This window comes from Bombina bombina, chromosome 2, assembly GCF_027579735.1.
Source record: "Bombina bombina isolate aBomBom1 chromosome 2, aBomBom1.pri, whole genome shotgun sequence".
NCBI classification, from domain to species: Eukaryota; Metazoa; Chordata; class Amphibia; order Anura; family Bombinatoridae; genus Bombina; species Bombina bombina.
In genome coordinates, this window is record NC_069500.1 from 199260369 (window position 1) to 199280132 (window position 19764).

The following is a 19764-nucleotide window of genomic DNA, read 5'->3' on the forward strand; positions in this document are numbered from 1 at the left end:
GACATCAAATTAAAAATGCATCCTATAAGAAAACATTTTAGCTGCCAAAAATGATATCTACCTTCTCAAGTTCATATATTTATTACCTTCAATATTAAACAATTAAAGGGACAGTTAATGAAAGAAAATGTATTTTAAGCTGTGTGCATGCGGTTCACTACTTATTTCTGTACTGGAGCACACCCTACATTAAAGGGATAGAAAGGTCAAACATGAAATGTGCATGAGTGCATTTCAATTTGAAATATAAGTATTGTCGCAATATACTTCAATTAGCAAAAATGATTCTAGTAAAAGTAATTACTGTTTGTCCAGCAGCATACACACATATCCTGTGCACCAGTATTCATACACTATGCCTGCTCAGAGAGGCGGCAGTAGTGCGTATTGCTACTGAAGATGTTATTTGTGTCACTCAAGTCACTGCTGAGCCTTTCTCTGAGAAGGTATTGTGTTTAAAGGACCATTCAATGCAGTAGAATTGCATAACTGACAAGTGTATAATAACAAGACAATGCAATAACACTCTAAATTTCACAAAAGCAGATTTGTTTTTCCTTTCACAGGTTTTTTTCACTGTATCATGTGCTAGACATCAGCCAATCACAGACTAGTATACGTATACCCTGTGAGTGAGCTTGTGCATATGCTCAGTATGATCTTGTTCCCCAAAAAGTGTGGATATAAAAAGACTGTGCAAAGTTTGATAATGGAAGTTAATTGGAAAGTGTCTTAAAACTGCTTTATTTTGACTTGAGTGTCCCTTTAAATACTGGTGCATAGGCCCTCAAAATATGTACAGAAAAACAGCAATAACTTATCGGAAGCATTGTTGCTAATGTAAGTATATTGCAAAAATGCTTCTATTTTAAATTGAAATGAACCCATGCACATTTCATTTTTGACCTTTCTATCTCTTAGTCTATGAGGAGGTCAGTGTGGAATCTGATTGGCTGTACACCCCCATCTTGAGGAGAAGCTTGTGTACATGCTGCAAAGGATTGAATGTATTACAGTTATTTCTTAACATTTCCTGTCCCTTTAAAGGGACAGTCTAGTCAAAATTAAACGTTCATGAATTATTTAGGGCATGCAATTTTAAACAATTTTCCAATTTACTTCTATTATCAAATTTACTTTGGTATTCTTTGTTGAAAGCTAAACCTTGATAGGCTCATATGCTATTTTCTAAGCCCTTGAAGGTCACCTATTATCTCAGTACATTTTTACAGTTTTTTTACAGCACTAGTTCATGTGTGCCATATACCGTAGATAACATTGTGCTCACTCCTAAAATGCAAGTGTGTCAAAAGAACTGAAATAAGGGGGCAGTCTGCATAGGCTTAGATACAAGGTAATCACAGAGGTAAAAAGTGTATTAATATAACTGTGATGGTTATGCAAAACTGGGGAATGTGTAATAAAGGGATTATTACTGGGATTATGACTGTCTCTTTAAGATATCTCATGATCCAAAAACTGCCACTTGGTGTGAACGAGATCAGTTTTGATGTTTGAAGCTAAAGCCATACACACTTACTATATACATCTCATGAAGTTTAGGTGTAAACAGCACTGTCTATAGTTTAGGAAATGTATCAGTAATGTAATTCTTGCTGGGTTGTACATTGTATTTACATGTACGTTTCTTGAGTTTATAATGAAATAACATCTTAGTTCAAGAAAAACAGACTCAAGATCAGGACGGCACCAAAATTAACCACTTACCTTCCACTGCACTAGCAGCATTGCACTCTTCAAATTCAATTGGACCTAAATAAAACATAAAAGATAAACTTTAGATTTCTATCCCCACATCGCAAAGAATTACTTAAATAAATACACAAAGGGCTCGATTTATCAAGCCTCTACGGCAGCAAGTTCTCTCAAGAACTTGCTCGCCGTGATTTATCAAGCAGCGGTCACCAGACCACTGCTTCCCTAACATCTACGCCACCTCTATTGCGGCGAAATTCAATCTCCTTGGTCGAGTCCGACCGAGGAGATTGACAGCTCCTGCCCATGCGTGATTGGCTGTGCTTGGTCAGGGGGCGGGATTGCACACGAGCGCAAAATTGCCTGTTGATTTAGTGGTTTCACCCATTGGAAATCCTTTCAAAGGCTCTCTGTAATCGTTTGCAGGGATTCATCCCCTGCCTCTCTTTTCAGATCAACGTTATACTCCTATACCATTACCTCTGCTGATATTTTTGAGTACTGGTTTGGCTGTCTGCTATATGTGGATGGGTGTCTTCTGGTAAGCATCATTTTTAAAGACACTCTCAGCTAAGTTTCGCGCTTTATGTTATAAAGTTTTAACTAAAATAAATTATGCTTACCTGATCCATCCCTGCATCCACCACAAAAAGAGGGATGTAGATTGTCTGAAATCCTTTGTAGCCTGAAGGCTCGAACTACGTCCAAATTATGAAGTAAACTCTTCTTAGGAGAAGAGGGGTTAGGACACAAAGAAGGAACTACTATTTCCTGATTGATATTAGGGTTAGACACAACTTTAGGAAGAAATCCCAAACCAGTTCGAAGAACAGCCTTATCAGCGTGAAAAACCAAATAAGGAGGCTCAAATTGCAAGGCCGCCAGCGATGCAATAGCCAACAGAAAGAGAACTTTGCAGGAAAGAATTGTAATGTCAATAGAGTGCATAGATTCAAAAGGAACGCTCTGCAACACCCTCAAAACCAAGTTCAAGCTCCAAGGAGGAGCGGACTGTCTAAAAACAGGCCTGATTCTAGACAGGGCCTGAACAAAAGACTGAATATCCGGGAAGCTCAGGAAGCCTCTTGTGTAACAAAACAGATAATGCCAAAATCTGTCCCTTCAAGGAACTGGCGGCAAGCCCCTTCTCCAAACCATCCTGGAGAAAGGACAGAATCTTGGATACCTTCACCTTGTGTCAAGGATATCCATGCTTCTCACACCAGGACAAGTAGCTCTTCCACACCTTATGATAGATGTGACGAGTGACTGGCTTCCTGGCCTGAACGAGAGTATCCATCACTCTCTCAGAAAACCTTCTCCTGGCCAAGACTAAGCATTCAATCTCCATGCAGACAGCCTCAGAGAATCTAGATTTGATGTTGAAAGGGACCCTGTATCAACAGATCCCTGCAACAGGGTAACCTCCATGGACATCCCCACCAGATTCGCAAACCACGTCCTCCGCGGCCACGATGGAGCAATCAGAATAGCCAAAGCTTGCGCCTGGCTTGATGCGGGCCACTACACGGGGTAGAAGTGGCAACGTTGGAAAAATGTAAACTAGGTTGAACACCCAAGACACCGCTAAGGCATCTATAAGCTCTGCCTTTGGATCCCTGGACCGTGACCCGTATCTGGGAAGCTTGCAATTGAGTCTGGACGCCATGAGATCTATCTCCGGCGTCCCCCATCTGTGAGACAAATCTCTGCAAACACCTCGGGATGGAGAGACCATTCCCCCAGATGGAAAGATTGCCTGCTGAGAAAATCCACTTCCCAGTTGTCCACACCCAGAATGTGGATTGCTGAGAACGAAAAGCTGTGGGACTCTGCCCATTCCAAAATCTGAGAAACCTCCCTCATTCCTAGGGAGCTTCTCCACCCCCCCCCCCATGGTTGTTGTAAGCCACAAGGTAATGTTGTCTATCTGTAACCTGATGAAGCTGAACGACCCCAAAGGAGGCCACACCTTCAGAGCATTGTAGATTGCTCAAAGTTCATGAATATTGATCGGGAGGAGAGACTCCTCTCGAGACCACTCTCCCTGGGCCATCCTGGCACCCCAAACAGCTCCCCATCCTGCCAGACCCGCGTCCGTGGTCACAATCTCCCAGGACAGTCTCAGGAAGGATGTCCCTTGGGACAGATGTTCCGGACGGATCCACCAAGAGAGGGAGTCCCTCGTCTGATCATCCAGAGAAATGTGTTAGGATAGGTCTGTATGATCACCGTTCCACTGTCTCAACATGCACAACTGAAGAGGTCTTATATGGAACCTGGCGAATGGAATGACATCAATGCTGGATACCATGAGCCCGATCACCTCCATACTCTGAGCCACAGAGAGACTGGAGGAGGACTGAAGGGTAAGACAGGTAGACGCAATCTTCCTGCGTCGCTAATCTGTATGAAATATCCTCATGGATATAGAATCTATTATCGTTCCCAGGAACTCCACCCCCTGTTGCTGGGAATCAGGGAGCTCTTTCCTGAATTTATCTTCCAACCTTGAGATTGGAGCAAAAGAAGAAGGGCCATTGAGTGATCCTCTGAGAGACTGAACGACGGCACCTGGATTAGGCCGTCCAGATAGGGCACCACAGTAATGCCTCTGGATCTGGCTACTGCAAGTAGCACCCCCAGAAGCCTCTCGGGGCCGTCGCCAGACCTAAGGGAAGGGTCACAAGCTGGAAATGTTGGTCCAGAAACGCAAATCTCAGGAACCTGAAGTGATCCCTGTGGATTGGCACACGAAGGTAGGCATCCTTCAAGTCTATTGTCTTCATGAACTGCCCCTCTTGCACTAGGGGCAGAATAGATCTGATCGTTTCCATTTTCAACGATGGAACAGCCAGAAACTTGTTTAAACATTTTAGGTCTTGAATCAGGCGGAACATGCCTTCCTTCTTTGGGACCACAAAAAGGTTTGAATAGTACCCTAAACCCCATTCTGCTGGGGATACTGGTACAATAACTCCAAGAGAAGATAGATCTCTCACACATTCTAGAAAGGCATTTCTCTTTTCTGGTCTGGAAGACAGATTTGAAAGGAGGAATCTGCCCCTCGGTGGATGAGATCTGAACCCTATCCAGTATCCCTGGGTGATAACCTTCAGAACCCAAAGGTCCTGAACATCCTGCAACCAGGCCACTGAGAAGAGAGATAATCTGCCACCTACTTGGTCCGGTGACTGGTCGGGGGCAGCCCCTTCATGCTGACTTTGTGGCGGCAGGCTTCTTGTTCTGCTTGGACTTATTCTAAGACTGAGCTAGCTTTCAAGTGCCCTCGGACTGATCCGCTTTCACGGCGGGCTGCTAGCGTTGGGCCTTGTCCGCACGAAAGGGACGAAGAGTAGATCCCTTAGGCTTAATCTTCTTATCCTGCGGTAGGAAAGCGCCCTTGCCTCCTGTAACCGTGGATATGATCGAGTGCAATCCCGGACCAAACAGGATCTTTCCCTGAAAGGGAAAGGATAGCAGTTTAGACTTAGAGGTCATGTCCGCAGACCACGACTTTAGCCACAGAGCCCTGCGAGCTAGTACGGAAAAACCTGATACCTTAGCATTCAGGCGAATGATTTGCATATTGGCATCACAAACAAAAGAATTAGCGATCCTCAAAGCTTTAATTCTATCCTGTATCTCGTTGAGGGGAGTCTCTCTCTCGACCATGTCCGACAGAGATTCGCACCGATATGTCGCAGCTCTGGCTACCGCAGCAACCGCCGCTGCCGGTGGAAAAACAAACCCCGTGTGTTGAAACATTTTTCTTAACATGTTTTTTAATTTTTTATCAGTAGACTCTTTAAACGACGAACTATCCTCAAGAGGAGTGTAGAGATAGCACCATCCACCTTAGGGACAGTCCCCCATAGCTCGAGCTGAGAATCCGGGATGGGGAACAGCTTCTTAAAGGAAGAAGGGGGAAAAAAAGAACCTAATCTCTCCCATTCATTCTTAATAATGTTAGCCATCTTAACAGGAACTGGGAAGGTCTGAGGCACCACCCTGTCCTCATATACTTTATCAAGCTTAGGAATCAAAGGTTCCTCCGGCAGTTTTGGTTCCGGACCTCGAGGGTAGCAAGCACTTGCTTCAGCAAAAAGCGCAAATTTTCAATCCTAAACCTAAAGTCAGGATCCTACACAGTCGGAGCTTTAGATGACACAGACTTCGACCCAGAAGGAATGTCCTCCGAAGAGTCGGAGTCATCCTCGTCAGAGGATAATCTTTCCGAAATATCCATTTTAGTATATGACCCCCGGGTCGGATCGCCATATTTTACCTTACGCTTGCGTTTAGCAGAACGTGGTAAGGCACTAATCACCTTAGACACCGCCGTTTGCAGTTGATCCGCAAAATCTGGCGGCCAACGGATCTCTCCCGTAGGAGAAATGGTTGTGCCCTGGGGCGCTGCATGTGTAATTGGAGATTAATGTAGGGAACGCACCTCACGGGACGGGGAACCTTCAGAGGTGGACGGCTCAGTAGTACTAGACATCCTATTCTTTCTAGATGTCGTAACTTTATCAAGGCATGTGGAACATAGTTGAGCAGGCAGATCTACCAGAACCTCCTCGCAATAAACACAGGTATGAGACTTTGTTAAAGAAAGAGTACCCTCCAATCCATCCGAGTCCTCCATGGCTTGCGCCTTTATTACGGACGAGATATATTATATGAAAAATGGCACCTTTATAACCTCCAATGGCCGGGGCACTCACGACCTCCTATGACCCGGACCACAGAAACGGTTTTGTCTCCTGCAACCGCCGGTCAAGCAGAGGAAGTCAATTAGGCCACACATGGTCAGAATAAATGCCTTGCAGGCCCGCCCCTGCACTAGAGAAAAATGCTCCAAATTGGCGGCGCAAATAGAACTAAAAGTCCACCCATTGCCAGAGCCTAATCTCACACACATCGCAGCAATGACACAATAAACAATATCAAGGGATTCTATAAAGATAAAGGTATCACACTGTGACCGTGTCTTCTGCGTTATCATTATTTGTATAAAAAATGAAACGATCTTACCAGAATCTATGCCGTGGAACAGGACTACGGCCTCTCAAGTGTGACAGTGTAGTAGCATCGCTCCTGACATGGACTTGAGTGTAGAAAGCAGGCAGCAGAACTCGTCAACACTGATTGCTTATGGAGCCGTTAGAATGAGTCGGGATGGTTTTGCAGAAAGACTCTCCCTGCATCTCCGGACTCTAACTTTCCCCCAAGCTCTCACTGAGAGGCTGACAGGACTACTTAAAACTCCAGTGCCATTCCGAAGAGTACTACCCTCCATAAGAGACTACTCCGAATCTTCCGACACTTCTCTGCCAACCTCCTGTGACGAAAGGCAAAGAATGGCTGGGGGATGAGGGAAGTGGGGAGATATTTAAGCCTTTGGCTGGGGTGTCTTTGCCTCCTCCTGGTGGCCAGGTTCTTAATTCCCACAAGTAATGAATAAAGCCGTGGACTCTCCTCCTCTTAATATTTGCCATGAGTCAGGTCTTTGTTTATTTCCCTTTTGCAGTCTAACAGTTTCAGTATGGAATTTATGTTTTGGGGAGTTTAAATACATTTTTTTCTTACCTCAGTTTTTCAAATTTGACTTTGTTTTTCAAAATTTTTGCGGGCAAACTAGGCTCGCGAGGACACAAAATGCTGTTTTTTGTTGCGTCATTCTTGGCGCGAAAATTTTTGCCGAAAAATTTGGTCTGTTGTGAGGCGAGTCGCATCATTTCTTGAATCTTTGTTGACACAATTTTATTTTGCCGTGAAGTCGCTCCCGTTATGACGCGAGTTGCATCATTTCATTGTGTTAGCTTTGGCGCCAAAAGTTTTTTTTCTCTGCATTTGCGTCATCTTTGCGTCATTTTTGGAGCCTAAATTTTTAATATTAAGCCTCTCCCTCTTTTGTTCGCTGCTTTCATTTTATTATAGAGAGCTATGATGCTTGCTTTTGATTTTATTTTTTCTATTAAAATTCTATCATGAATTTTTCCTATTTTCTGAAACTGTTACATTGTGTCTAAATGTTATTTTTCTTTTTTGTTACATTTTGTGAGGTGTCAAACTGATCCTGCCTCTGATGTTACTGTAGAAACCAAGATGCCTGAACACAATACTACCAAAAACTAAGTGTGTTATTGTCAAGCTGATTTTATTCCCTCAGCTTAATTATGGGCATTTATTTTATCATATTATATGCTGCTAATATTTCTGTGTGTACAATTACATTTACTGTTTTTACTTTCTCAGTTTAAGGTACCTAAAAGTTCTGCAGTTATAAAAATGTTACTGCTGCAGCCATAAAAAGGCTATGACTGCTATTGCACCTTCAATTAAAGTAAATGTCTTTCCAAACTTGTTATAGATTTAATCAATTTTGTACTGACTGACAGCATACTTAAGTATCTTCTGCTAATGAGGGTTCCTTTCTCTCAGAGGATCCTGCATCAGAGATAGTAATTGACTAATCTTTTTTCAAATTGAACATTTTCGTTCTCTTTTAAAGAAGCATTGTTAACCTTACGTATTGAGGAGTCTAGTTCTCCTAATATCTAAGTTGATAATTATTTAAATTCTGTGTTTAACGATTTCTAAGTTTGCTCCTGAGGTTTTTTTTCCTATTCTAGATGCTATCTGTAATATGTTTGCTAAAGAATGGTCTAAACCTGGTTCCTTTTTGGGAATGTACTGCTATTCCTATGGAAGATAGTACTTATTTTATCAGGATCCTTTAACCCCTTAAGGACCAACGACGTACAGGGTACGTCCTACAAAAAAAGGTTCTTAACGACCAAGGACGTACCCTGTACGTTGTTGGTGTTTCCAAGCGGTGGAAGCGATCCTGAACGCTTCTAGCCGCTTTCATGTTATTGTAGTGATGTAGTAGGGGGAAAGGACTGGGGAAGGTTGGAATTTTTAGCTAAGGGATCTGGGAGGGGGTGCGGGGTTGGATATTGAGGGGGGCAACTACACTACAGAATATGTTTACTTTATTTTAAAAAATACCATATTTTATGGCAACCTGGGTACTGGCAGACAGCTGCCAGTAAACAAGATGGCTCACAATAAGGTAGGGGGAGGGTTAGAGAGCTGTTTGGGGGGGGGGATCCTACACAGCAGAATAAGTTTTAAAAAAAAAAAAAAAACTTATTTTAGTACGGGCAGACTTTCTGCCAGTACTTAAGATGGCGGGGGAGGGAAGAGAGCTGTTTGGGAGGGATCAGGGGGTGTGATGTGTCAGGTGGGAGGCTGATCTCTACACCAAAGCTAAAATTAACCCTGCAAGCTCCCTACAAGCTACCTAATTAACCCCTTCACTTCTAGGCATAATACACGTGTGGTGCGCAGCGGCATTTAGCGGCCTCCTAGTTACCAAAAAGCAATGCCAAAGCCATATATGTCTGCTATTTCTGAACAAAGGGGAACCCAGAGAAGCATTTACAACCATTTTTGCCATAATTGCACAAGCTGTTTGTAAATCCTTTCAGTGAGAAACCTAAAATTGTGAAAGATTTCTCTTGTAAGGTGTATCCAGTCCACGGATCATCCATTACTTGTGGGATATTCTCATTCCCAACAGGAAGTTGCAAGAGGACACCCACAGCAGAGCTGTAATATAGCTCCTCCCCTAACTGTCATAGCCAGTCATTCTCTTGCAACTCTCAACAAGCTAGGATGTTGTAGGAGAGAGTGGTTAAATATAGTTAGTTTATTTTCTTCAATCAAAAGTTTGTTATTTTTAAATTGTACCGGAGTTGTGCTATTTTATCTCAGGCAGTAAATAGAAGAAGAATCTGCCTGAGGTTTCTATGATCTTAGCAGGTTGTAACTAAGATCTATTGCTATTCTCACATATGTCTGAGGGGATTACACAGATGAGGTAACTTCAGCGAGAGAATGGCGTGCAGTTTATTCTGCTATCAGGTATGTGCAGTTATAATTTTTTCTAGAGATGGAAAACACTAGAAAATGCTGCTGATACCGGATTAATGTAAGTTAAGCCTGAATACAGTGATTTAATAACGACTGGTATCATGCTTACTCCCAGGGGTAATACCCTTATGATATTGCAATATAAACGTTTGCTGGCATGTTTAATCGTTTTTATATATGCATTGGTGATAAAACTTTATTGGGGCCTAGTTTTTTCCACATGGCTGGCTTAAATTTTGACTAGAAACAGTTTTACTGAGGCTTTCCACTGTTATAGTATAAAAGTTACAGTTGGTGCAGTTAAAATTACAAACTGTGACATCCAGCTTCCCTCAGGAGTCCCCTGTATGCTATAGGACATCTCTAAAGGGCTCAAAGGCTTTCCAAAGTCGTTTATTGGGGAAGGTAGGACCACAGCTTGCTGTGGCAGTTGGTTGTGACTAAGGGGTTAATCATCCATTTGCAAGTGGATGCAATGCTCTGCTAGCCTATTACATACACTGTAAAAATGTCGTTTTATTTACTGCATTTTTTCACTGTTTTTCAAATTCTGACAAAATTTGTTTCTCTTAAAGGCACAGTACCGTTTTTTATATTTGCTTGTTAACTTGATTTAAAGTGTTTTCCAAGCTTGCTAGTCTCATTGCTAGTCTGTATAAACATGTCTGGCATAGAAGAAACTCCTTGTTCATTATGTTTAAAAGCCATGGTGGAACCCCCTCTTAGAATGTGTACCAAATGTACTGATTTCATTTTATGCAATAAAGATCATATTCTGTTTTTAAAAAAATTATCACCAGAGGAATCTGACAAGGGGAAAGTTATGCCGACTAACTCTCCCCACGTGTCAGACCCTTTGACTCCCGCCCAAGGGACTCACGCTCAAATGGCGCCAAGTACATCTAGGGCGCCCATAGCGTTTACTTTACAAGACATGGCGGCAGCCATGGATAATACACTGTCAGCGGTATTAGCCAGACTACCTGAACTTAGAGGTTAGCGAGATAGCTCTGGGGTGAGACAAAATGCAGAGCATACTGACGCTTTAAGAACCATGTCTGATACTGCCTCACAATATGCAGAAGCTGAGGAAGGAGAGCTTCAGTCAGTGGGTGATGTTAATGACTCAGGAAAGATACCTGATTCTAATATTTCTACATTTAAATTTAAGCTTGAACACCTCCGCGTGTTACTTAGGGAGGTTTTAGCTGCTCTGAATGACTGTGATACCATTGCAGTGCCAGAGAAATTTTGTAGACTGGATAAATGCTTTGCAGTGCCGGTGTGTACTGATGTTTTTCCAATACCTAAAAGGTTTACAGAAATTATTAATAAGGAATGGTATAGACCAGGTGTGCCGTTCTCTTCCCCTCCTATTTTTAGAAAAATGTTTTCCAATAGACGCCACCACACAGGACTTATGGCAGACAGTCCCTAAGGTGGAGGGAACAGTTTCTACTCTAGCAAAGCGTACTACTATCCCTGTCGAGGACAGTTGTGCTTTTTTAGAGCCAATGGATAAAAAATTAGAAGGTTACCTTAAGAAAATATTTATTCAACAAGGTTTTATCCTACAGCCCATTGCATGCATTGCCCCTGTCACTGCTGCTGCGGCGTACTGGTTTGAGTCTCTGGAAGAGGCTTTACAGGTAGAGACTCCATTGGATGACATACTTGGCAAACTTAGAGCACTTAAGCTAGCCAATTATTTTATTTCTGATGCCATTGTTCATTTGAATAAACTAACGGCTAAGAATTCTGGTTTTGCTATACAGGCGCGCAGAGCGCTATGGCTTAAATCATGGTCAGCTGACGTGACTTTAAAATCTAAGCTACTTAACATTCCCTTCAAGGGGCAGACCCTATTCGGGCCTGGTTTGAAGGAGATTATTGCTGATATCACGGGAGGAAAAGGTTGTGCCCTTCCTCAGGACAGGTCCAAATCTAGGGCCAAACAGTCTAATTTTCGTGCTTTTCGAAACTTCAAGGCAGGTGCGGCATCAACTTCCTCTAATAATAAACAAGAGGGAACTTTTGCTCAATCCAAGACGGTCTGGAGACCAAACCAGACCTGGAAAAAAGGTAAGCAGGTCAAAAAGCCTGCTGCTGCCTCTAGGACAGTATGAAGGAACGACCCCCTATCCGGTAACGGATCTAGTAGGGGGCAGACTTTCACTCTTCGCCCAGGCGTGGGCAAGAGATGTTCAGGATCCCTGGGCGTTGGAAATTATGTCCCAGGGATATCTTCTGGACTTCAAAGCTTCCCCCCCAAAAGGGAGATTTCACCGTTCACAATTATCTGCAAACCAGATAAAGAGTGAGGCATTCTTACACTGTGTACGAGACCTCCTAGTTATGGGAGTGATCCATCCAGTTCCAAAGGAGGAACAGGAACAGGGTTTTTACTCAAATCTGTTTGTGGTTCCCAAAAAAGAGGGAACCTTCAGACCGATTTTGGATCTAAAGATCTTAAACAAATTCCTCAAAGTTCCGTCGTTCAAGATGGAAACTATTCGTACCATCCTACCACTGATCCAGGAGGGTCAATATATGACTACAGTGGATCTAAAGGATGCTTATCTTCACATTCCGATACACAAAGATCATCATCGGTTTCTCAGGTTTGCCTTTCAAGACGGGCATTACCAGTTGTAGCTCTTCCCTTTGGATTAGCTACAGCCCCAAGAATCTTTACAAAGGTTCTAGGGTCGCTTTTGGCGGTCCTAAGGCTGCAGGGCATAGCAGTAGCCCCTTATTTAGACGACATCCTGATACAGGCGTCAAACTTCCAAATTGCCAAGTCTCATACGGACGTAGTACTGGCACTTCTGAGGTCGCATGGGTGGAAAGTGAACGAGGAAAAGTGTTCTCTATCCCCACTCACAAGAGTTTCCTTTCTAGGGACTCTGATAGATTCTGTAGAAATGAAAATTTACCTTGACGGAGTCCAGGTTATCAAAGCTTCTATTATTCCTGTCGGGTTCTTCATTCCATTCCGCGCCCTTTGGTGGCTCAGTGTATGGAAGTAATCGGCTTAATGGTAGCGGCAATGGACATAGTGCCGTTTGCACGGTTACATCTCAGACCGCTGCAACTATGCAGGCTCAGTCAGCGGAGCTGGGATTACACAGATTTGGCCCCTCAACTGAATCTGGACCAAGAGACCAGGGATCCTCTTCCCTGGTGGCTATCTCGGGTCCATCTGTCCGAAAGGGATGACCTTCGCAGGCCAGATTGGACTATTGTAACAACAAATGCCAGCCTTCTAGGTTGGGGTGCAGTCTGGAACTCCCTGAAGGCTCAGGGATCGTGGACTCAGGAGGAGTCTCTCCTTCCAATAAATATTCTGGAACTAAGAGCGATATTCAAGGCTCTTCAGGTTTGGCCTCAGTTAGCAACTCTGAGGTACATCAGATTTCAGTCGGTCAACATCACGACTGTAGCTTACATCAACCATCGAGGGGGAACAAGAAGTTCCCTAGAGATGTTAGAAGTTTTAAAAATAATTCACTGGGCAGAGATTCACTCTTGCCACCTATCAGCTATCCATATCCCAGGTGTAGAGCACTGGGAGGCGGATTTTCTAAGTCGTCAGACTTTTCATCCGGGAGAGTGGGAACTCCATCCGGAAGTATTTGCACAACTGATTCTCAGTTGGGGCAAACCAGAACTGGATCTCATGGCGTCTCGCCAGAACGCCAAGTTTCCATGTTACGGATCCAGGTCCAGGGATCCCAAGGCGACACTGATAGATACTCTAGCAGCGCCCTGGTCTTTAAACCTGGCTTATGTGTTTCCACCGTTTCCTCTACTCCCTCGACTGATTGCCAAGATCAAGCAGGAGAGAGCATCAGTGATTCTGATAGCACCTGCGTGGCCACGCAGGACCTGGTATGCAGATCTAGTGGACATGTCATCCTTTCCACCATGGTCTCTGCCTCTGAGACAGGACCTTCTACTTCAGGGTCCTTTCAACCATCCAAATCTAATTTCTCTGAGGCTGACTGCCTGGAGATTGAATGCTTGATTTTATCAAAGCGTGGCTTCTCCGAGTCAGTTATTGATACCTTAATACAGGCACGAAAGCCTGTCACCAGGAAAATTTACCATAAGGTATGGCGTAGATATCTTTATAGGTGTGAATCCAAGGGTTACTCATGGAGTAAGGTCAGGATTCCTAGGATTTTATCTTTCTCCAAGAAGGTTTGGAAAAAGGATTGTCAGCTAGTTTCTTAAAGGGACAGATTTTTGCACTAGCGTCTGGCAGATGTTCCAGACGTTCAGGCATTTTGTCAGGCTTTAGTTTGAATCAAGCCTGTGTTTAAACCTGTTGCTCCACCATGGAGCTTAAACTTGGTTCTTAAGGTTCTTCAAGGAGTTCCGTTTGAACCTCTTCATTCCATAGATATCAAACTTTATCTTGGAAAGTTTTTTTGTTTTTTTTGGTAGCTATTTCCTCGGCTCGTAGAGTCTCTGAGCTATCTGCCTTACAATGTGATTCTCCTTATCTGATTTTTCATACGGATAAGGTAGTCCTGCGTACCAAACCTGGGTTCTTACCTAAGGTGGTATCTAACAAGAATATCAATCAAGAGATTGTAGTTCCATCCTTGTGTTACACAATCTGGACGTGGTCTGTACTTTAAAGTTTTACTTACAAGCTACTAAAGATTTTCGTCAAACATCTGCTTTGTTTGTTGTCTACTCTGGACAGAGGAGAGGTCAAAAGGCTTTGGCAACCTCTTTTTCTTTTTGGCTAAGAAGCTTAATCCGCTTAGCCTATGAGACTGCTGGACAGCAGCCTCCTGAAAGGATTACAGCTCATTCCACTAGAGCTGTGGCTTCCACATGGGCCTTTAAAAATGAGGCTTCTGTTGAACAGATTTGCAAGGTGGCGACTTGGTCTTCGCTTCATACTTTTTCAAAATTTTACAAATTTGATACTTTTGCTTCTTCGGAGGCTATATTTGGGAGAAAGGTTTTACAGGCAGTGGTTCCTTACATTTAAGTTCCTGCATTGTCCCTCCCTTCATCCGTGTACTTTAGCTTTGGTATTGGTATCCCACAAGTAATGGATGATCCGTGGACTGGATACACCTTACAAGAGAAAACAATTTATGCTTACCTGATAAATTAATTTCTCTTGTGGTGTATCCAGTCCACGGCCCGCCCTGTCATTTTAAGGCAGGTAATTTTTAAATTTAAACTACAGTAACCACTACACCCTATGGTTCCTCCTTTCTCAGCTTGTTTTCGGTCGAATGACTGGCTATGACAGTTAGGGGAGGAGCTATATTACAGCTCTGCTGTGGGTGTCCTCTTGCAACTTCCTGTTGGGAATGAGAATATCCCACAAGTAATGGATGATCCGTGGACTGGATACACCACAAGAGAAATCAATTTATCAGGTAAGCATAAATTGTGTTTTTACGTTTTGGTTTTTTTATTATTTCATCGCATTTGACATTGAAATGGCGGCATAAAATATACCAAAATGGGCCTAGATCAATACTTTGGGTTGCCTACTACACTAAAGCTAAAATTAACCCTACAAGCTCAATAATTAACCCCCTCACTGCTGGGCATAATACACGTGTGGTGCACAACGGTATTTAGCGGCCTTCTAATTACCAAAAAGCAACGCCAAAGTCATAAGTCTGCTATTTCTGAACAAAGGGGATCCCAGAGAAGAATTTACAACCATTTGTGCCATAATTGCACAAGCTGCTTATTGGATAGAAAGAACGTTTCTTTTACAGAATGTCAGGTTAAGGAAGAGGAAAACTCTAATTTTTCATTTAACCCGTTAGGGGACAATGTCTTAAGGTTGTACATCCATCTAGTTTCTTTTTGAAGAAGGATTGTATCAATATTTCCTCCTCTCTAACTGGCCTTTACCAATTCAATGCCAACAAACGTTAAATCATCTATTTTTGACCTATGATGCTGTGCAAAATGCCTTGCAATTGGGCTATCAATATTAAAATCCTTAATATCATCTCGATGTTCTGTTATACGTGAACAAAATTGCCTATAGGTTTTTCCTATATAAAATAAGGGACATGAGCCGTATAAAAGGTATATCACACCCGTAGTAGAGCAATTGATAAAGGATTTAATTTTATAGACTTAATTAGTACTGGTTTCAAAAGTTTTCGTTTTTTTAACAAATTGAGAGCAAACACAATGATGGCAGGGGGAGCATCCTACAATATTTTGGGAATATGTTTCTAACCAATTGGTATTTTTGGCTTGGTTGAATTTGCTTTTAGCTAAAAGATCCTATAGGTTATTAGCCCTACGTGATGTCATGAGGGGATAATCCCCTACATATTCCTGTAGAGTAGTACCTAAAGACAACAAATGCCAGTTCTTTTGCAAAATGATTTTAATTTTATCCCAATGGGAATTAAATTTAGTAATAAATCTAATCTTAGTGACGGCTTCATCATTGTCACTGGGTTCTTTATTTTGAAATAGAAGATTCCTTCTATTCTTATTCCTAGCTTTAAAGAGGGCCCTTTTTACACATCTTTTGAAGTAACCCCGTTCATGGAACCTACTAGCCATCTCAGCAGCCTGTTTGTTGAAAGTGTAATCATCAGTACAGATCCTGCGCAATCTTAAAAATTGCCCATATGGAATACCTCTTGAGGTTTTCCGGATGATGGCTAGATCCCAACAAAAGGCTGTTGGATGCCATGGGTTTCCGATATACCTCAGTTACAATAGCATTCTCTCTTTTGCTAACAAGGAGATCCAAAAAACTGATCTCATTGACATCATGACTGCAAGTGAGAAAAATATTAAAATCGTTCTGCTTGAGGACAGACACAAACTTTAAAAGCTCCTGTTCTGTTCCCTCCTATAGGATAAGTATATCATCCACATAACGGATCGATTTACCTAAGAGTTTCTTGATTCTTCAGACAAGGTTACCTTCTTAGGTTTCCAAGATACATTCAGTGTCCGTGACTCTTTCTCTAACAGACAAAAGACGAATTAAATCGGTCTTAGCTTGTCTAAACCTTCAGTCTCTATAATTCCCTTCAGTGATTATGTGCATGAAAGTTTCAGGTCTTATGATCGCTTCATCGCACGCAATCTTCTTTGCTCATTTTCATATGAAACCTCTACAGCTTTTGCATGCAGGGATTATACTCAGTTATCACAGTTTATATACTTTAATCCCAACACGCTTTATCTGAATTGGTGGTTTAACCATCACCTTATTGTTTAAAGGGGCCTCCTTTGTTTGTCCTTCCTGGATTGTGATCACAACAGATGCAAGTCTTTCAGGTTGGGGAACTGTCTGGGGATCTCTGACAGCACAAGGGGTTTGGAATCCTCAAGAGGCGAGGTTTCCAATCAATATTTAGAATTACATGCTATTTTTAGAGCTCTTCAGGCTTGGCCTCTATTTGAAGAGAGAACTTTACTTTTGTTTTCAATCAGACAATGTCACAGACAGTGGCATATGTCAATCATCAAGGGGGACTTGCATTCCTATATCGATGAAAGAAGTATCTGATATTTTATTGGGCAGAATCAAACTCTTGTCAAGAATCTGCGATTCATATCTCAGGTGTAGACAATTGGGAAGCGGATTATTTCAGCCGTCATTTTCTTCATCCGGCGGAGTGGTTTCTCCATCAGATGTGTTTTTTTCAACTTGTACAGATGTGGGGTCTTCTAGAAATAGATCTGTTGGCCTCTTGCCTAAACAGGAATCTTCAGATATCTTTTCAGGTTTGGTGATTTTCAGGCGGAAATGATGAATGCTTTAGCAGTTCTCTGTTTTCTGAACCTGCTTTCTTTTTTCCGTCTCTGGTTCTTCTTCCAAAGGGTGATCTCCAAGATCATAATGGAACCATCTTATTTTTTTCCGATAGCACCAGCATGGCTTTTCAGGTTTTGGTATGTGGACTTTGTCCGAATGTCCAGTTGCCAGCTTTGGTCTCTTTTTATAAGACCAGACCTTTTTTGTCTCAAGGCCCAGTTTTTCATAGAATATCAAATTTCTAAATTTGAAGGCATGGAATTTGAACACTTGATTTTTATTCATATAAGTTTTTATGACTTTTTTTCTCTATGAAACAGGTATATAAATCTGTTTCAAGGAAATTTTAATTTAGGATTTGGAAAACATAAATTATGCCTAACTGATCATTTTCTTTTCTTCTGATGGAAAGAGTCCACAGCTGCATTCATTACTTTTGGGACATAAGAATCTGGCCACCAGGAGGAGGAAAAGACACCCCAGCCAAAGGCTTAAATACTCCTCCCACTCCCCTCATCCCCCAGTCATTCTGCCGAGGAACAAGGAACAGTAGAAGAAATATCACAGGGTGAAAAGTGCCAGAAGAAAAAAATAAGGAAAAGAAAAGAAAATTATCAGGTAAGCATAATTTATGTTTTTCTTCTTAAATGGAAAGAGTCCACAGCTGCATTCATTCCTTTTGGGAAAACAATACCCAAGCTATAGAGGACACTGAATGCCAAGACGAGAGGGTACATTAGGCGGCCCATTCTGAGGGCACCAAGCCTGAAACCACTGCACACAAAAAAAAAACAGCTTCGTCCGAAGCCGAGAAAACTTTGAAAGGAAAACCCCAGAGGACCTTGACCCGCAGGTAGTCCAGAGCCTAGCTAGAGACCGCAAAATCAGACTCAACTGAGCCAACAGGCCTCCAGGAGACACAATCACCCAGCAGTTGGTCCCTCCCCACTCTCCCCCTCACTAAAGAAGGGAACACCAGCCTTAACTCCCAAAGGGAGAGGGCCAGGAAGAACAGAAGGAAAAAATCGAAAGGTCACAAGATACATAAAAGGAAATGGGTCCCGACAGACAAGGGATAAACGGAGGTATAGGACGGGGCATAGAAACAGAGAAAACTTTCTCTCAAACGTCATGCAAAAGCACCAAAGACAACAGAAGATGGAGTCCTCACATAGTCCTGAACTTGGAACACTGAAGTATTCCGCAACAAAAAAAAGTGTAACAGATCCAGACGAAAAACCTTGAGTCACGAACACACTCCCATCCTCAGGATGACACAGGGAATACTTGCTGAGAGCAAAAGCGGACATCAAAAGAACAGATTGCAAAAGACAACTTCCAGACAGAGGGCACCCTCTAGGCAATCCAAGCCGCTAGACCTACCCACAGGTCTTCCAAAAAAGGGGGAATCATAACCTCCACGAGGTCCCCCAAGAAGAGAAGTGACACCCCAAACCCAAAGTGGAGCAATCCCAGACCCTTTGCTTGTTAGCTTAGGGAACCAGCTAGCTACTATGCCCACCTAGATCCTGAAGAATCACCCCAAAACCAGCTAAAAAACGAGTAAAAGAATGGCCACAGCCAATCCAACAGAGCACGGGTGCAACCCGACTCCTTAGGACAATAGGGCCTTAGACCCAAAGGATCTAGCAAAAAAGTCCAACTTAGTCTTGACACTGAGCCAGCAAGACTCCAAATGGAACGTAACCCAGAGAGAAAATCCCTCTCAGCTAGGGAAACTCACAGGTCCCAACTCCTGAACCAGGAGAAGCCTTAAGAAAAGGACCACATCTCCATAAAAAGGAGACAAAGCTCTCACCCAAGAAGGGGAAAGGGCTAACAGGCAGCACCTTCCATAAGCCACAAAACCACAGGTTAAAGGAGAGATCAATCCCCCTGGAAAGTGATTCCCCTAAAAACTAGCCTGATAACACGCAACCAATGTGTAATAGTAGCAGCAGTGACACTGCAACTCCATTCACCTGCAGAGCAGTGAATTCAATGGATACTACAGCAAACTGACCAAGGGAAACCGTCTAAGGTGCAACACAAGCCTCAACGAGCAACGACACTCAGAAAACCTGGCCAACCAAGACCAGATAAAGAAATAAGAGTAAAAGGACATAGCCCAAGTTTCCAGGAACTGGGGAACCCCAAACCAACCCTGGAGCCTAATGGTCCGGTAACAACCCACAATGGGATCCACAAGGGAAAATGCTGAATGAAACCCAGCAACCGGAAGCCCCAGGGAGAACAGGTCCGAACCCCCAACTGTTTAGAAAAACAAAACCCGCAAACTTAACACCCCATCTGAATAACAACCC

At 42.8% G+C, this 19764-nt stretch overlaps 1 protein-coding gene across 2 annotated transcripts in view; it reads right to left on the minus strand.

Annotated features, from left to right (window-relative positions):
- Positions 1-19764, minus strand: part of FCHO2 (FCH and mu domain containing endocytic adaptor 2) — a 505609-nt gene that overhangs the window by 290129 nt on the left and 195716 nt on the right. For both annotated transcript variants that reach the window (XM_053701433.1, XM_053701434.1), the window contains exon 9: positions 1729-1773. In XM_053701433.1, the coding sequence (XP_053557408.1) occupies positions 1729-1773 (45 nt within the window). The remainder of the gene's footprint in view (positions 1-1728; positions 1774-19764) is intronic.